Below are 19,086 nucleotides of genomic sequence, written 5' to 3' on the forward strand. Positions count from 1 at the left end.
AAACTTGAAAATCCCATTGTTTTCTATGGGTATGGTTCACACCTTTCCGTATTTCAGCCCGTCTGAACTCGCTACAAAACGGCCTACGCCCAAAGAAGTACATGTACTTCTTTGGGGCGTTTTGGTCTCGCGTTTCCATTGGGATACAGCCAAGTAGCCCTCGGAAAGGCGCGTTTGTTGCGCGTCTTTTAAACCGCGAATCGCGGTAAAAACGCGCGACAAACGCGCATATTCAATACGCCTAGGTGTGAACCCAGCCTAAAGGTGCCCATACACCTTACGACCATCGCAAGACTTTTGTCATGCGATGGTCGTATGCTCATTAAAAGCCCGTACGATCTGCCCACCTTGGACGGGCAGATCGTACTTGCGATCATCGGAAGCCCGCCCCGCTGAGGGGCGGGCTTCCGATGACGGCAATGCAGAACGGTCAGTGTGCGCGCGCGTTCCGCAGCTAGCAGGCTAGAAACCTGCCGAGAATCGTACGATTCCCGGCTGGTTTTCAAGCATGTTGGCTCGACAAAAGACGTGCGACCGTACAGTAGAAACGGTCGCACGTCTTAGTTCACACTGCTCGATTCTCGTACGATCGCGGGATTTCGCCCGATTCTCGTACGAGAATCGAGCAGTGTATGGGCACCTTAAGGGTGCATTTTGGCTAATAGGAGTAAATTACAATATTTACTCCTTTAGCCTAAGGAATACAACATTGGAGATAAGCTTGGACCCCATAGTTCTCCTTTAAGGAGGTGCTCTTGCCCCTAAAAGCTGTTCACATACTGACCTGGCATCCATCATGAAGCAGCTTAAATTTCATATTAAGCTGGGGATAGAATGAATAATTGAAAATAAGATGGTGGAATTTGCCACCGCTTACAACAATCTGGTAGAGTCCCTTAACAAAGTGACTGAAGATCTACAATGTTTAGGGCTAAATTAGCCGATTTAGAAGACCAATCTCGGTGGAACAATGCAAAATTTAGTTTGTTTTTTTTCCAGTTCTATTGCACCTTTTCCCAGACCTCCCTTTATCACTGGTCAAGCGATGTGTTTGCATTCATCTACGGTTTTCCTGTTAAAGAAAATGTAATGGACATTCCCGGAAATATCACCATTTCCTGGCACATTCGGATTTGTCGCAGTCCACTATTCAGAAAAAGCTATCGCCAGTTAGCACTGCTCTGTGTGACTCGTAACTGTAAACCCTTTACAAAAAATAGCAAGACTCACTCTTACCCCTGGTCTTAGCCGTAAGGCCTAGCCCGAGACGTTGTGTCGTGGCCTAGCGCTCTTTCACACTCTGTCACCTCAACCGATGAGAACATGGGGCATCACACCAGTCGCATCTTCCCATATCTAACCACAGTGACGAAACCTTGATTTGATCAGAGAGAGTTATTTACTACTGTTTGTTTCACTCTGTTACTTCTAATGACTATGTTGAGCTGCACCTCCCATTACCTGGCAGGCCAAATGCGTTTTATATAGAAAGCAATATGTCTTTCTTCTGATGGACTATAACCAATGGAGGCTCCCTTTGTGTCCAGGTAATACCCACCTTACCTCGTTATCCAATGACTGTCCCACTACAATATTTTTATTTAATTGACTTTTTTCTCTTTGCATGGTTCTTTTAATACTAAGGGCTTTAGCAGTCTGTATTAAAGACAAGCCCAGAGGAAAGAATCCTCTAGACCAGTGGTTCTCACAATGTGTAACCTCAGGACCCACTTTTGTCCGTGGTCATTAAGTCACGACCCAAGATGCACTGCAAAGGAACGCACAGCATTGCAGTACTGTGGGTTCCAGGGTGAGAAGTGCGTTTGGGGTACCATTCAAATGAATGGCAACACAACACACCTCCCACACTAGAATGCACGGTAGGTGCGATTGCGTGGTACAGTGCGTTCATTGCACAGTACTATGTGATTATTGCGCCGTACTAGTGTGAACAGGCCCTTAAAAACACTGCAACAATCTCACACACTCACAGACATTCTGACAAACATACACACTCCAAACAAATTTTAATTTTATTTGTAAGATCCACCCAGTCTCCCTACCTTACGAGAAATGGAGTGGATTCTCAGCCTTGGGTCCAGTGTGGGCTGCTGTATGACGGAGCTCCACCCATATGTGCATTGCTTGTACAGCTCCCTTGTGTGCCCTGTAGAGGTGCCGGGAGCCAAAATTTGATGTCACCATGGCACCTCTATAGTGAGGGAGCTGTAAAAAGTGCAGCAGCTTCCTCCATCCAACAAGCTGTTTCACTTTGTTTTATCAGAATGCATGCATTGTCAGCAGGGCCGGATTTGCTCTCCCTGCCGCCCCAAGGCCAGGTTCCGCAATGCCCCCCCTCCCCAAATCAACGGAGAATGGCAACCAGATGGCAGGATTAGTTCTAATCTTTTTTGTTTCTTTATTTTTTCTTACTTTTTAACTTTTGACATTTTTAGCTTGTCGTTTCCTTTTTTTTTTATTTTTTATAAGTTTCTATTTTATTTGTGTTTATTTTCTATATATTATTTTCTTATTATTTTTAAGTATTATTTTTCTTATTTTTTAATGACTTTTTTAATAGGACGGAGTCCCGAAGACAGAGCCAGGAGAGAGAGGTAGGTGGGGGGAGGACGGACAGCGGCACACATTTTACATGTGATTACGGCGACATCTCCGCAATCACTTGTTAACGAGCGAGCGGATTCCCCACGCTACATTTAGTCCCGCCTTCCCAAAGCAGGACTAAATGTAGAAGGCAACTTGGCGGCCGGAACTGTATGTTCCGGCCGTCAGGGGACTCCACGCCGCTGCCGCCCTGAGGCCTGGCCTCCGTGGCCTTGTGGGGAATCCGGGTCTGATTGTCAGTCTCATTGTCACATGTCGGCTCGAACTATGAGGATGAGTGATTTTCACTCACCTCATAGTTCTCATTTTAATGAAGAATATTTGTATTCAACTGAAGCGTCACATAAACGTATAACAAATAAACCCATTACTGGAAGGCTCCAGAGTCCATTAGGGAACATATCTAACCAATATAACCATAAAGATCTAACATACATTATACACCACGAGGTGGATGCACAGAGGGAGCACAGCAGCCGCAACTCCATGAGGTGCTGGAGTTTTCTTCCCATACACACGCGCCACAGTGTGCACTGGTCCTAGGCTCACCTTACAGAATCTCTCCCATAGATATCAGCTGAGGACCTGGGCTCCGAGAGGTGGAAGGTGAGCCCGAGACCGATGGTCTTCAATCCCCTGAATCAGAGCCCATCCCACAGCAACCTGCCTACTGTGTACATCAATGACTCCTTGCACTGTGCTGCTGAATGCAGGATAGGAGTTCTTAATGCACGAGCTCTTTAGTTGCTGAAGCCAGTAACATTGTGCTACTGCTTATAAGTTCCTTGAACAGTGCCAAATATATGCCGTGGGGTCAGCGCCCCTCCATTCAGGCAGCTTGCAGAAAGCAGCACAGTGTCTGCAACTTAATAGCGGTGGGCACATAGAACTCCTATATGCAGTTCAGCAGCAGAATGCATATCGCCTCACTCTTATCCACCTGACCGCCCTGCCACAGTGCCTCCAACCTCCCCACACCTCACCATCTCTCATCCCCCTGCCTTGCTACAGAGCCTCTAACCCCTCCACCTCAACCTCCCACCCAAAACCCTCTGCTACCCACCTCACTCCTCTGGACAAAACACCTGCCAGCCATCTCATCCTCCATAAAAAAAAGCACTTCTCCGCCAACTCACCTCCCCACCGAGGTGCCTACCAATCCCAACTATTTTCCTCACCCCCCTCCAGTTACTACCACACAACCTGACACTAACCTCACCCCCCTGCCACTGCATCTCCCATTCAAATCACTCTCCTCCTTTCTACCATCCATTTCACAGCATGCATCAACCACCCACCTCACCCTCCCCTGGTTATAGTGCCTCCTATCCTGTCATAATCAACTCATCAATTCAAACAGCTCCTATGCCCCACAAATATCCCCTCTGCTGCCGCTGTGCCTCATCATCTACGCGCTACACTCCACAAACGTAACTGTTCTGGAAAGGACACGTGCACTTTGTTATGTGTAACGGAAGCCTCCTTGTCCTGGGCACTTGGAGGGGACTGAAGGCCAGCCTCCTCCCTACCGACTATGGACCTTGGCTTAAAAAGGGTGTTTCTGTTTTTAGTAGGTGGGTACAGGGGGCCAGTTGGGACTACTTCCCCTGGTACAGGGCGCCACGTTTCTCCAATTATGAGAGACTCTGTGGACTATGGAGCTTGTTATAGCAGGCCATCTTAGGAGCCAGTATCCATGTTGTACAAACCCGATCACCCCGTTCTAAACTGACTGTGATAGTATGGAATGCAGCAGCGAGGGGTTAACTCTGGACCTGGACTCCTATTTACATTGTCGAAGTCTATTTGTGTGATTGTGGTAGCGATGAGGTTAACATAACTCTGACACTAGATGTAGCTGAGTAAATTAACATACTACAGACACTCGGGAAACAGTTAATCCCATTATACCTGCTATAGTGTGTATTCTCACCGCATTCCATGTACATGGTTTGGCTATCAAATTATCAAGGATTAAAGGAGATCTATGAGGGGGGTGCTTTTCACTCACCTCATAGTTCTAGCCGACCTGTGACAATGAGACTGTCACAGGTCGGCTCAGTAGATCGGGAGGTGAGCGAACACATACCGGCGTTCGCTCACCTCTCGATCCTGTCACGGCTCTCAGGTGTGACCGGGAAGGGGCTGGATTCCCCCCTCCGATCCGCCAGCGCTGACTGGTGGATCGGACGGGGGAGGGGGCGGGTACAGCTGGCTCTGCCTCTAGATAGCCAGAGCCAGCTGTCAGTCACGCAGCTGGGCGGATCCCGGCATAATTGTCGGGATCGGCTTCAGCTGCGGCGTCTCAGTATACCGCGAGCAGCAGTTTGCGGTATACTGAGCCTAGGGTGACGGGAGGACGCTAGTTTGTGTCCTCCCGTTACCCTAGGGAGAACTATGGGGAAAGCCTTAACCCCATAGTTCTCCTTTAAAGAGCAGAAGATTGATAGCGGCTCCGAGCTTCCAGGCACCGGGGAAGGATGTTTGCTTTTATTGTTTAATATTTTGACTGTATTATTTTTTTACCCTTCCCGAACTGTATAAATGCTGTACTGGGTCTCAATAAAGCTAGTTCTTCTCTACCCTATACCATGTCTCGACTGGTTCCTGAGTAGAACTGCATAACCTTACATCAAGCTTGGGGCTGATGGCTGGGTGTAAAGGCTATAATGACCGCGTTTGGGACCTGATGGAAGACTTTGGCTTGGGTTGATATCGAGGGGAAGCTGTGACCTTAGCAGATATACCCAGCTGGGGTACCAAGATCCGTTACAGTGTGCCATAGAGTAAAGAAAGTGTGAAAAGAGGTTCATTATTGTTTATTATACAGAGATATTCTAAAATGGCCTGGGCAGATTTATTGTCATCCCTAGAAAAAAAAATGATAACTGGATGATAGTGAGATTTCAAACTGTTTTCTGTATTTGGTTTTACACGCATCTTCAATTGTAATCAGTCAATCATCCTATTTAAATGGAGAAAAAGAGATCACTTTGCTGTTTGGTATCATTGTGTGCGCAATACCGAACATGAACCATGAATTGAGAAAACAATGGAGAGAGTTGTCTGAGGAGAAAGAAAATGATAGACCAGCACGTCAAAGGTAAAGGCTATAAAACCATCTCTAAGCGGCTTGATGTTCCTGTGATTACAGTTGCGAAACATATCAAGAAGTCTAAAGTCCATGGGGGTGAAGACAACCACCCTGGACGTGGCTGCAAGAAATCAACTCTAGACTGGACAGAAGGATCGTGTGAATGGTAGACAGAGAGCCAAATAAAAGTTTCAAAGAGATACAAGGAAAACTCCAAGGTCAAGGTACGTCAGTGTCTGATCGCACCATCCGTTGATTCTTGAGCCTAAAAGAAGAAGACCCAGGAGGACTCCACCGTTGAAACACATAAAAAGCCAGATTTAAAATGGCTAAAGTGCGTTTTGACAAGTCACAAAGCTTCTGGGAGAATGTACTTTGGATAGCTGAGACAAAACCGGAGCTTTTTGGAAACCCGCGTCAGGAATGTGTTCATGGACAAAACAATGAGCTTTTAAAGAAAAGAACACCTGCCTACTGTGAAAAATGGAGGTTTGGTTATGTTTTTGGGCTGCTTTACTGCTTCTGGCATGGGATGCCTTCAAACTGTGTAGGGCACAATGCAATCTCAAGACTATCAAGAAATTCTAGAGCGGTAAATATTGTCCAGTGTCAGTCTGAACGCTTTATCTCAGTCGCGGGTCATAGGTCCTCCCACAGGATAGTGACCCAAAACACACGGCTAAAATAACCCAATAATGGCTAAGCACAAAACATTGGAATATTCTGAAGAGGGCTTCTATGAGCCCTGATTTGAATCTTATTGAACAGCTATGAAAAGAGCTGAAACATGGAGCCTGCAGAAGGCACCGTTCAAACCAGACAGCTGGAGCGCTTTTCTCAAGAAGAGTCAGCCAAACTACCCGTTGGCAGATACAGAGGTCTCACTGAGAGCTAAATAATTCACTTGTTTGCAGTGCTTGCCTCCAAAGGTTGTGCAACACAATATCAGGTTAATCGTCCCGTCATTGTTGTCCTCGCCATTTGTCTTTGCTGTATTATTTAAAATATTCAATTGAACAAAAAATCAAAAATAAAGTCTGACTTTTATTCAAAATGGAAAAAAACTAAAAAAAAACTGTGATTGATGCCAATGACTCTGTTCAGTTTCAAGTCATTTCAGAGAAAATTGTTGGTCCTATTTTTGTGGAAGGGTACAAACAAGTATGTCAATGTTTGTATATAGTAGGGATGCACCAATACCATATCGGTATCGATACTGGACATTTTCACCAGTGATGCCCGTATACTAAACGCAGATACCGGTGCTTCAAATTTTTTAACTGAAGAGGCTGCCTGAGGTCCCGCGCTTGCTGGGCACATGTTTACAGCACCAGCCTGCACATCTCCCCCTTTTTTCCTGGGGAACCATGCAGCATTGCTTACAGTGCTTCCACTGCCTGCACAACCCTATGGACCCCTAGGGAGACCCTCCATAGTGATGCTGAGACCCTCCATCACTCTGCTGAGTCGCTGCACAGCCCTCCTGAGACCCCGGAGACAGCAGGCCAACGCCCTGGAGCAGCACAGAATATGTAGCTTCATATTATTCTCCATTGCTGTATAATGTATTACTGGGATTCGTAGTCCTCTATAGATGAGGGTATTATTCTGCATTGCTGTATAATGTGTTGCTGAGAAATGTAGTCCTCTATAGCTGGTGGTATACTGCATTGCTGTATAATGTATTGTTGAGATTGGTAGTCCTCTGTAGCTGGTGGTATTCTGCATTGCTGTATAATGTGTTGTTGAGATTGGTAGTCCTCTGTAGCTGGTGGTATTCTGCATTGCTATATAATGTATGACTTAGATTTGTAGTCCCTCTACAGCTTGGAGTTAGTGACAGAACAACCAGGGTTGCAGCTGCGACCGGATCCCGGTGCAAAACCAGTGTCCTAAAATCATTAGTCTGTATTGTTTTAGAAAAAGTATTGGTAGTTGGACTGGCTCTTAAAAAAAAATAGTATTGGTGCATCCCTAGTATATACTGTATGTATACACACATATACCCCCCAACCTCTGAACATCACCTGCACAATATTTTTTTTTAAGCTTCAATCTCAAGGTTATTCATGAAAACTTCTCAGATGAGCTGGGCTTAGGTCAGAGAAGCCTCTGAGAGTCTAAGAGTAACCCTAATGGAGGTGCTGAGATGGCAAAATTCCACAATGTTCTACAAAAATGGACTTTATGAAAAAATGACAAAGGGAAAAGTCACTGTTGTCAAAAACAATAAATATATACTGAGTGGCAGGATTATTATGACCACCTGAGGTTTGTAGGCAAATTAGCTATAATTAGCTATAATTTCACGCTGAAGTTGCTAGAGGACATTATAAATAGGGGAGGGGCCAGACCATTATAAATAGGGAACCAGGTTGTTTACCACGACAGTGGAAGTGATTTTTATCTGAAGATACGGGGAAACAATGCGATTTAACCGCCTTTGAACGCGGGATGATTGTTGGCGCTCGGAGCCATGGAGCGAGTATCAGCAAAACAGCAGAATTCGTTAAATGTTCAAGAGCAGCTCTTGTTAAAGTGTTTAAAGACCGGACTGTCAGCCGAAAATCTGGGTCTGAGCGTGCGAATTGTGGCTGTCAGCGACTAGTCAATGTTAGGGCAGAACGGAGAGTGGCAAGACTGGTACAAGACAACAGAAGGGCCACAGTGCCGTGTCAGATTACTCGCATCACCTTTCACCATCTCGTGGAGTCACGAGGCGGCCCAACGAAGTACTGATGGGGTGGTCATAATAATCTGGCCACTCAGTGTATATATATATATATATATATACATATACACACACACACACATTTATTTCTTTGAGATGTTATGGGGCTGTGATGGGTCTGAGGTGGGTTGTCCATTGTATGATATAAAGAAGCTTATCAGATAAATACAATCCTCAAATTTCAGTCCCTAGCCTTTCCATTAGGACATATCACTGTGAAAGGGCTAAAAAAAAAAAAACTAAAAAAAAAACTTGGAATCGGCCATCTTGCCTGCCTTAACAAAACATCTAAAAGGTAAGATTTGTTTTTCTTTAAATGTATTTTTTTTAGTATACTGTGTGAACATGAACACCTAACAAACACATGGAGGGGTTTTCTCCAATTTGACTGTAAAAGTGGAGATACACTTTAAACGTTCTCCATGAAAATATACTAATACTATGTCAATGTGAAATTGCTTTGTTAAAATTGAAACCTCTAAAACTGTGCTCATCTAAATATACCACCGAGCGGGTTATACTGCCCCTATCCATGACGAGTGAGGCAATCCAGAAGTACATGTTTAATATTGCCTTGTGTTTCTAAGTGAAAGGGCAAGCGTTATCTGACATGACAGTGTGGGAGAATTGGCAAGCGCTTAGGAACGTGCTGACATTCTCTGACGGTGTGGAGACTACAGGGGACACTGTTCTTTGGCGCAACCATCTATAGGTCGTACCAACATTGCTGGTGATTACAAGGCAGTGGCTTTGGCATTGTCAGTCTGCAATATGAAGCAAACTCAACAATGGCTTTCCTGAAAAGATCTCAACAAAATAAACGGGGGAAAAAAAATATAAAAAATAATTTGCTTGTGGAAAAGACAGTCGGTGATGCATTATGTCACACACATTTGTGTGTGTGTTTTTTTAATTAGGGTTTCTATACACTAAAACAAACTCTTCAATCTGAACCTAGCCCATAAACCTCAGGGGAAATGTCCAGTACCAGGGATGCACCGATACCGATACTAGTATCGGTGCCGATACCGAGTATTTGGGTAAGTACTCGTACTCGCCCAAATGCTCCGATACCTAGCACGAGTACTTCCTGTATCAGGAAGCCGGGCTGCGCATCATTACACGCTGCCCGGTTTCCTGATTGGCCGAGAAATGGCTCCATGCTCTCTCGTCACTTGTGATGAGAGAGCATGGAGCCGATTTCCCGGCCAATCAGGAAGCCGGGTAGCGTGCAGTGACGCTCTGCCTGGTTTCCCGATTTGGTCAGGAAGCTAGCAAATCCGGAAGCCGGGCGGCGTGTAATGACGCAGCGCCGCCATTCTGATTGGCCGGAAAGGCGGCGTCATGCTCCCTCGTCATCTCATGAATCATAATATTAAGAAACTGACCTTAATTCATTAGTTTGTATTGCTTTAGAAAAAATGTGACCTGTCCCTTTAAGAAAAAGTATCGGTAATTGGTATCGGCGAGTACTTGATCAAAAGTATCGGTACTCGGTCGTAAAAAAGTGGTATCGGCGCATCCCTATCCAGTACTATCTCAATGACGTCTCACAGCCATAAGTACTATTGCGGTAATAATTCTATCGCACCCGCCTAAGCCATATACTGTTCTGAAATCTCCAAAACAAATCATATGCGGCTACCAAGAACAGGCAACATGTACACCAGACACTGGAGGAAGGACTTCTGATATCGGCACTCGTTCCAGAGCTGAGCATGTCTGCTGCATCACAGAGAATGATGAACCTTCCTTGGAAGTAATGCCGCTTCTAGAAAAAGGGTGATAGGAGCTTCATCTTTGTGGGTAGCTGTCCTGACAGGTTTCTATAAAGTTCACAGCCAAAGTTATTATGGATTCATAAGCACCAGGAGAGAATGGGCAGACGCTTTTGGGGAACAGAAATGATCCAGGGAAGTGCAAAATATCTTTAGGAGGAGAATGTGCCATCACACTCTGTCGGAGTAAAACATCTAGGCAACTAAAGAATGACAATGGACACTGCAGTGTAATCCATTTTGATTACCTACAAACTGTGTATGGCTTCAGTTTATTGATCACCGTTCCCATAGTGACATATACAACCTCATTTTGACCAAAACTAAAGATTCTAGATAGCACCGGGGACACTGAAAGCTCCGAGGACCACCTATACAAACAAGAAGGAATATTTCAACAATACATTGTGGCCATTCTAATCTCTATGAAGTCAGTCTCAAGATGCCATCATGTGTGACCTCGCTGGCTGCCAGTGGATGGATTTGATCCATATCTTGTTGTGTCCTCTACTGTTAATAGTTTGCTGGTCCCTTTGAACAAAGTCCCTATTTTAGATTCCAAACAGACACAAAAATGACCAAAATCATTGTATCTCATGCTACAGAAAACATATAACTCAACAACATAAAACTAAGAAAGGTAATAAATAATTTGTCATCTAAACCAGTTTTTTTTCCCTGTCAACTCAAACTTGTGAAGCTCTTCCACTTTTGTGGGTTCGCCTATGACGGGCAAGGTGTGCATCGCGGGTGAAGCGCTTTCCGCACTCCTGGCACTCATAGGGTTTTTCTCCTGTGTGAGTGGCTTGATGCCTCATAAAGTGAGAGTAGAAGGTAAAACTCTTTCCGCATTCCATGCAAATAAAAGACTTTTCCTTGGAGTGGGTCTTCTGATGTCTAGCCAGTGCCAACCGGGAGCTGAAGTTCTTGTCGCACACAGGACAGTCGTAGCTGGTTTGGCCGGTGTGGAGTTTTAAGTGGTGATTCAGGAGGGCGGGGTATTGGAAGCACTCGCCGCACTCGGCGCACGTGTATGGCGTTTCTTTAGCATGGGTTCGCTGGTGGCGGGAAAGGTGAGACTTTTTTGTGTAACTTTTGCCGCACTGAGAACACGAGTGTGGCCTTTTACGCCGGTGCATTTTGGTGTGGCGGCTCAAAAATTCCTGGCTCTCAAAGCACTTTCCACATTCGAGGCAAGAGTACGGTTTATTTCCTGCATGAATCTTGCGGTGCCTGACCACATGCGCCTTCCGCCTAAAGTACTTTCCGCAGTCAGGGCACATGTAAGGTTTCTCTCCGGTATGAGTCCGGTAGTGGTCAACAAGTTGCGACCGGCTAGGGAACTCTTTTCCACATTCTGAGCAAACGCACTCATTGGCTCCTGCATGGACCTTTAGATGGTAGTTTAGAAGGCTCTGGCTGGCAAAGCTCTTGCCACACTCGGGACAGGAGATTGTGGCGATGTGGCTTCCCCAGTGGAGCTCCAAAAGGGCCTCAAACCTGAAAGATTTGCCACATTCAGTACACGAGAATGGCTTTTCTCCCATGTGTACTCGTTGGTGCTTCTCTAGCTGGGACATTTCATTATAGCATTTCCCACATTCCGAACAAGCAAAGCCAACTTTTTCTTCATATGTCGTAGATGGGTTTTGCGACTCCCCTTGACCATTTGTTTCCATGCGGTCCATGTTATCAGGGTCTTCCAAGTCAGAGCTGGAAGAATTGGCTTGGTGTATTTTACGGTGTTCTTCGAGAACATGCAAAGAATGAAAACACTTACCACAGTCCGGACAGGCAAAGCCAACATTTTCCTCACAATCTGTAGATGTGTTTTGAGTTGGTATCTCTTCATGGTTGTTTGGTTGTGAGTTGTCCATGTTACTTGCATGCAGGTTTTCCATATCAGAGTTTGGCAAGTTAGCTCTGTGTATTTTACGGTGCTGATTGAGCACATCTAAACGGTGGAAGCACTTGGTGCATTCTGGACACGGAAAGAGTTGTTTCTCTCCGTGGATCCGCCGATGGCGCAACATGTGAGACTTCCTCCTGAAGCCCTTCCCACATTCTGAACACACAAAGGGTTTTTCACCTGTGTGAATCCTTCGATGGATCTCAAACTCTGTCTTGCATGAATACTGCTTCCCACATTCGCAACAGATCAGGGGCTTTTTCTGATGGGACTTGGCGTGATGCATCAAAAGATTGCTGTATTTGAAGCACTTACCGCATTCTGAACAGGAAAAGGGCTTCTCTGGATTGTCTGTTTCTAGTTGAGAGCTGCTGGAATGTGCAAAGTAATATTTGTAGGGGACATCCTCAGTGTGTGCTCTCAGGAATGAAGAAGCAGGAGACATGCCTTTGTTGGCTGCATCCATGATAACATCCTCTTCACATGTTGTGCCATCCTCGGTTTCTTCCTTGATGCGAGATGACACAAAGTGCACATGTGAGTTTCCGATAGTCAGCATGCCATCTGTACTTGTAAAGTTCTCATCGGCGCAAGGGTCTGACAGCTCTTGTAACTGGGAGTAGTGTGACATTGAAGCAATATCAGAATCTGCCAGATGTCCTTCTTCATATGAAGATGGCTCTTGCTTTATGTGGCTAGGAATATACAAACCTGTTACATGATTGGACCCAGTATTACTTTCTGTATACAATGCAAGATCACTTTCTGACCTGTGAGGAGGTTCCCCCTCCTCCTGTACTCCAAGGTTTTCTTCATCCCAATCTCCTGGCTCTTCTTTAATCTTAACAGCCATGAAATCCACATGTCTCAGATTATCTCCGATGCCAGACGTGGAGGTTTCAACACTATGAACCACGGGTTTGCACATGTCCGAGCTCGGGAAATTCTCTGGAGCGTAAGAGGTAAAGTTGTCCGGAATGGGCTCGTAGTCAATTTGATCGGTTGGAATGTGAATGTAAATTTCAGGGAGCTTAAAGCCTTCCATTGGCGAGGCGGTGGCTGTGACAATGGTGGGTTTAGAGCTGCCTTGAACCACTTTGAAGGAGGAGTTGTGAGGACTGACTGTAATGATGCCTCGGTCTTTGCTGATATACACAGGAACGGAAGCTTGGTGGATCACTGGAGACTCGCTACTGCTTGTCGATGACACTGCTTGAGAGAAATAAAATAAAAAGAGTTGGAGGTGGAAGAATCATAAATCAAGAAACAAATAGTATGTCTGTATAAAATGTACCTGTCATATAGTGATAGATATTCTGCTACGATGATAAAGGTTTTAATGTCCTTGCCAAGTGCACTAGGCATGTTCTGTTTAAGCCCCAGGATACCATAGACTTGGGGACAGTTAGCTGTAAGAGGCACAGTCATTATCCTGAGGGGAGGAATATGGAAAGGGAAAGTGATATAAGATTCTCAGGGCTTAGCCTCCATCTCATCTTGTTTTATATCTGTACTTTGTCCCTTCTGAATATCAGTGTAATAACTAAAGCGGACCTTTACATGAATAGTACAGTTTTGCTGGGATGGATAACTTAAGAGTCATTAAAAAGAGCCTAAATATACTCACTCTCCTAGAAAAAATGCTGCTGCAGGCCCCTTCTATGGTTACCAGCCATATGCTATAAAGCCTAAACATCCAGCAGAGGAAGCATGTGGAAATATGTTAGGCCTTTACTTTATTTTTTTTAACTTTATCCCAGAAAGAAAGCTGAAGATATAAATTCTGAAACAGACAAAATAAAATAGCTTCAGCTGCTAATAGTTTGGAACACCATTAAGAGATTATTTATTTCAGATTTAATAATTTCAAAAAAGTATTTTTCCATATAAATGTTTTTATTATTTTAACACACAGTACATCCATCAGAATGAAACATTACACAACATGGTGCGCAGACCATTATCTCAATAGAAGGACATGTAGCAGTATTATGCAGGTACATCTTGATACATATGTATGGGGTGGTTACAGATTTCTAGGTAATCATATTGTATGGCATTAGATCCGGGGAATCAGAGGTCTTCAGGGAGTATTAGATTAGTTATATTTAGTATATATCCTTGCAAATTAATATTCAGTCTATATCCTTTCATGGTTACTGTCTTCATATTTGGGATAGTAAAGCGTTAAGCACCGAAGATATTACATTAAGAGGCTAATAGAATGTATGTCAAGTACCTTCAGTAGTACTCAAGACCTCGTGGCTTCCGGAGGTGGCAGTAGATATACTATCACTAACGTGACTCAGAGTCAGCCAGGTAGGATAACGGACAACGACACCACACAACACAGACAGGACAACAGAGGGTAAAGGGGTACACTCAGGTTCAGATGAGGTTACGTCAGGGTGTTTGGAGGTCCAAAAAAGTATTTTTCATCCACTATATACAGAATTCTAAGTCCTGATGAAGGTTGTATGGTTTTGGTTTGTCACTTTGGAAGCCCAAACAAGCTGTCTCATGACTGAGAATAGCCTAACTGGAACCAGCACCACCTATCCACATGCAAAAGAAGTATTAATTCAGCTCTGTGTTTACAAAGCATAACGTTAGATCTCGAGTCTATAATGGGGATAGTAATGTCACAGCCTGAAGTGAACCATGATGGCCCAAAAACTGGTCCAAAAACAGTTAGACACAATAAAAGTGAATAAAGCACCCAGACCGGATGGCTTTCACCCATGTGTCCTCTGAGAGTCAAGCTCCTATTTCAAAGCCATTGTTTACAATTTTGGGAGATTCTTTTTTGACTGCTTGAACTTTTATGGTTCGGAAGATACTTAAGTTTGTTAAAAGACTACATAGAAGAGATAGTCAGCATGGATTTACAAAAGACCAAAGTTGTCAAACAAATCTGCTAAGTTTTTAGGAGATGGCTGTGATATAGCATACCTGAACTTTGCAAAAGCGCTTAACACAGTTCCCCACACACGGCTAATGTGTAACTTAAAATCTATAGGTGTAAAAAATTCAGTATGTAAATGGATAGAAAACTGGACTAAAAACGGCATTCAGAGAGTAGTGAGTAAGAGAGAACTATGGGCTAACCTTTTTTGGTCATAGTGTTCTTTAGGGTCACAGGAGGACATACTGTATACTAATGTCCCCGGTGACCCAAAACTCAGTATATAGCAGGCTATTGCCCACTATATGCTGAGCGTGCAAAGCCGCGCCGCAGCTGGGACAGATCCCGACAATATTGTCGAGATCTACCCCACTGGCTTATCTAGAGGCAGAGCCAGCTGTGCCCGCCACCTCCCCATTGTTCTTCCAGTCAGTGCTAGAGAAACAGAGAAGCGAGGGGGGAATCCCTGCAGGGAGCAGAGACTGACAGCCCCCGCTCTCTGCAGGGAGAGGATCGAGAACTCAGCCAACGGCGGTACGTGTTCACTGAGTTCCCGATTGATAGAGCCAACCTGCGACTGCTTCAGCTTTCCCCCTGCCTCCGCAGCTCTGGTCACGAGCTCCGCTGTGCCCCGTTGTCCCGGGACCGGCACAACGGCTCTGTGACAGGGGATCAGAGGGAGATCAGCACACAATCTCCCTCTGATCTCCTCTCCAGTGTTAGAATGGAGGAAGCGATTGTTTATTACATCGCTTCCGCATGCTGCTGTCACTCTCCGGTTTCAGAAGCTGGAGAGAAGCTGATGATGCAGATCTGTGCTTCGTCAGCTTTTTTGGGGGTCCCTAGCTGACATTAGGGGTCTTAAAGACCCCGGATGTCTCCGTAAAGAGGACCTGTCACGTTTTATTTGTTATCACATAGGGGGCTTCTTAGGGGAAGTACAACTGGAGGAGTCAATGATCAAGAAAGATCTGGTGTTCTGGTAGATCATACTCAATAGCAGCATGTAATGCCAAGCTACAGTTTATAAAGCAAGCAAAATACTTGTAACAAAAGAGGTATAGACTCCAGAAAAAGAGACATCATCCATGTATAGAGGTATAGACATAATCCTGCCCCTGTACAAAGCATTAATAAGACCTCATCTGGAATATGTTGTTCATTTTTGGGCACCAGTTCAGAAAACGGATGTTGGGGAATTCGAGGGAGTACAGAGATGGGCAACCAAACTGGCAGGAAGCATGGAGGATCTCAGCTATGAGGAATCCTTAGCTGAACTGAATGTATTCTTTCTAGAGGAGAGGACAATATGGGGGTATGATTACCATGTATACAGTACATACATATTTTGTTCATATTGTGGTGCAAAGCTATTCACTTTTAGGTCATTACAAAGGATAAGGACGCACTCTTCGTGTCTGGAGGAGGAGAGGTTTAACCTCCATATACACGAAAGGCTTCTTCACAATAAGATTTGTGAAAATGTAGGATAGACTCCCTCAGGAACTAGTTGTAGTCCGCTCAGTTGAAAAAAAACAGAAACTAAATGCATTCCTAAATGAAGAGAATTTAAAGGGCTATTAACACTTATAAGTAAAAATACTACAGACTGTTAATTTCATTAGCTTAGGGGATCAGGAAGAATTATTTTTGGACCATGCGGTAGGATTTTCTTGTCTTCTGGCTCAGCTAGGGTTCTGTATATGGATATTTATGTATTTTATTTTCTACTAGTTAAACTAGATAGACTTTTGTCTTTTTTTTTCAGCCTAACTACTATGGACTTTAACGCCAACAGGTCTTAGCCTTTTATTTTACAGCTAGTTTCCAGTTATCTGTTTCAATAAGTCTTTTCTTACCTGACACATGAGTCTGTCGTTTCTTCCTACGGCCTTCTACAATGTCCAGCTGCTTCTCAAGGGTATCGTGATCTTCTAAATATTCCCATTCCTGTGTATAAAATGCAGATAGTGACAACTAATAGGAAGCTGTTCCCTGGAATTCTAAAGTTGCATCAGTGGTAGCTAGGGATTCCTTGAGCAATTTCTGCCTCCCAAAATAGGTAACCATTGACACCAATGATCTATTCAGCTATCTGTGAGCGGGCATTCTTCCAACTTACCATCAATTTAAGGGGCATTCTTTCTAATGACCACCAATGTGACGGGAATTTTTCCCAATCATCACAATGTAAGGGGCATTTTTCCCAACCATCACAATGTAAGGGGCATTTTTCCCAATGACCACCAATGTAAGGGGCATTTTTCCCAATCATCACAATGTAAGGGGCATTTTTCCCAATGACCACCAATGTAAGGGGCATTTTTCCCAATGACCACCAATGTAAGGGGCATTTTTCCCAATGACCACTAGTGTAAAGTGGTCCTTCTACCAATGACCATATATATACGGCAGTCCTTCTCTTACTGACCACAAATGTAAGGGATAATTTTGCTGATCATTAGTGCAATGAGTCATTTTTCCACTGACGACCAATATGAGGGAACACTACAATTTTCAGTCTGCGTTTTTTTTATGACTATAATTATAATTTGTTTTATTTCATTATCATTATTAAAAATCTGTTGTACCAAGGGCTACTGTATACAGTAGCCCTTGGTTCCAAACATACAAAGTAGGGATGCACCGATAAAGGTTTTTCGGTATCGATTTATGAGTACCAATATTTTGTCTTTTCGGTACTCGCCGATACTGAGTACCGGTGCTCTGTGCCCTGATTATCAGGAAGTCGGCCGGCGGATCATGACCAAACGCCCGGCTTCCGGATTGCCTGTGAAGCCGGTGTTCTAGCAAAAGAACACCGGCTTCACTTGCCAAGGCTGCCTGGCTTTCTGAACAATCTGGAAGCTGGGCGGCGAGTCATTAGGTGCCGTCCAACTTCCTGATTGGTCAGGAAGTCACGCCGCTGAGCAACAAGTGAAGCCAGCTTCCTAGCCAATCAGGAAGCCAGGCTGCATGTCATGACCTGCCTCCCGGCTTCCTGATTGGCTAGGAAGCCGGCTTCACTCGTTGCTCGGCAGCGTGGCTAACTGTCCAATCTGGAAGGTGGGACGCGAGTCATGATGTGTCACCCGGCTTCCTGATTGGTTAGGAGGAGGAGGTGGATCATAACCCACCGCCTTGCTTCCTGATTGGAAAGGAAGCCGGCTCCATGCTCCCTCTGACCGGAAGTTCTGGTATCGGAGGTAAGTATTAGAGAATTTTGGTAAGTACGCGTACTCGACCGAATACTCGGTATCGCTGAATCCTTAATACTAAGTACTCCATATGCCTTATTCCTTTATTTACTTTTATATCTCAACTTACTGTGTACACTAACGTACTGTGAGTTGTAGATATAGTAATGATTACCAGGGCTCCCTGTGGACCTAGCATTTATTTTGAGGGTCCCTCCATGTTAAAAAGGTTGAGAAAGGCTGATCTAGACATATCCCTCCTGCTACAGCATAATGTCCCATAATTCCCAGCTCCACTCACCTCCCCTGTCAGCAGCTCAGTGATCTTATTTGTGACTTCAAGGATCTTCTTGCTGTTGTTCCTCTGTGACTGAGGGCAAGGCTCCACCAAGAGTCTCTGTGTGGTACTACTGTATTTCACATGGCCTCCAGATTCCTTCACAATGACATAATCCTATATATTGGAGTAGTAGTGTAATATGTAAAAAAAAAAAAAAAAAAAAACAGGATTATGTAGAGGGAAACATTCCTTTCAAGCAGTCATAGGCATTCTCTACATTTACATGGTGTTTTCTTTGTGTAGCCAATACTTATTCTGGTGTCCACTGTAGAGCTGCAGCTAACGATTATTTTCAAAATCGATTAGTTAGCCGATTATTAAGTTCGATTAATCGGTTAAAGCTTTAGATCTGCTTTCTCTTAAAGAAAGTGACACTATTTTAATGCTTTACTGTTCCCGTTGCCTATGCTGCCTCTACAAAAAAAAAATGCAGCCACTACATCTAAGGACTGATAAGCTGCAAAATATTATCTCTTCTTTTTTGGTTTAATAATTCTTTAAGCTTTT

At 44.3% G+C, this 19,086-nt stretch overlaps 2 protein-coding genes across 2 annotated transcripts in view; one reads left to right on the forward strand and one right to left on the reverse strand.

Annotated features, from left to right (window-relative positions):
- The window catches only part of LOC108800698 (zinc finger protein 850-like), a 118,436-nt gene that overhangs the window by 11,255 nt on the left and 88,095 nt on the right, over positions 1 to 19,086 (forward strand). The gene's annotated exons all lie outside the window — the stretch shown is intronic.
- On the reverse strand, positions 10,757 to 12,606 carry LOC108800699 (oocyte zinc finger protein XlCOF6-like). The gene has a single exon (XM_018572689.1). It carries the CDS (start codon positions 12,601 to 12,603, stop codon positions 10,915 to 10,917), a length of 1,689 nt encoding a protein of 562 aa, XP_018428191.1. The 5' UTR covers positions 12,604 to 12,606; the 3' UTR covers positions 10,757 to 10,914.

This window comes from Nanorana parkeri, unplaced genomic scaffold, assembly GCF_000935625.1.
Source record: "Nanorana parkeri isolate BGI_ZX_2015 unplaced genomic scaffold, ASM93562v1 scaffold2106, whole genome shotgun sequence".
In the NCBI taxonomy this organism is placed as follows: Eukaryota; Metazoa; Chordata; class Amphibia; order Anura; family Dicroglossidae; genus Nanorana; species Nanorana parkeri.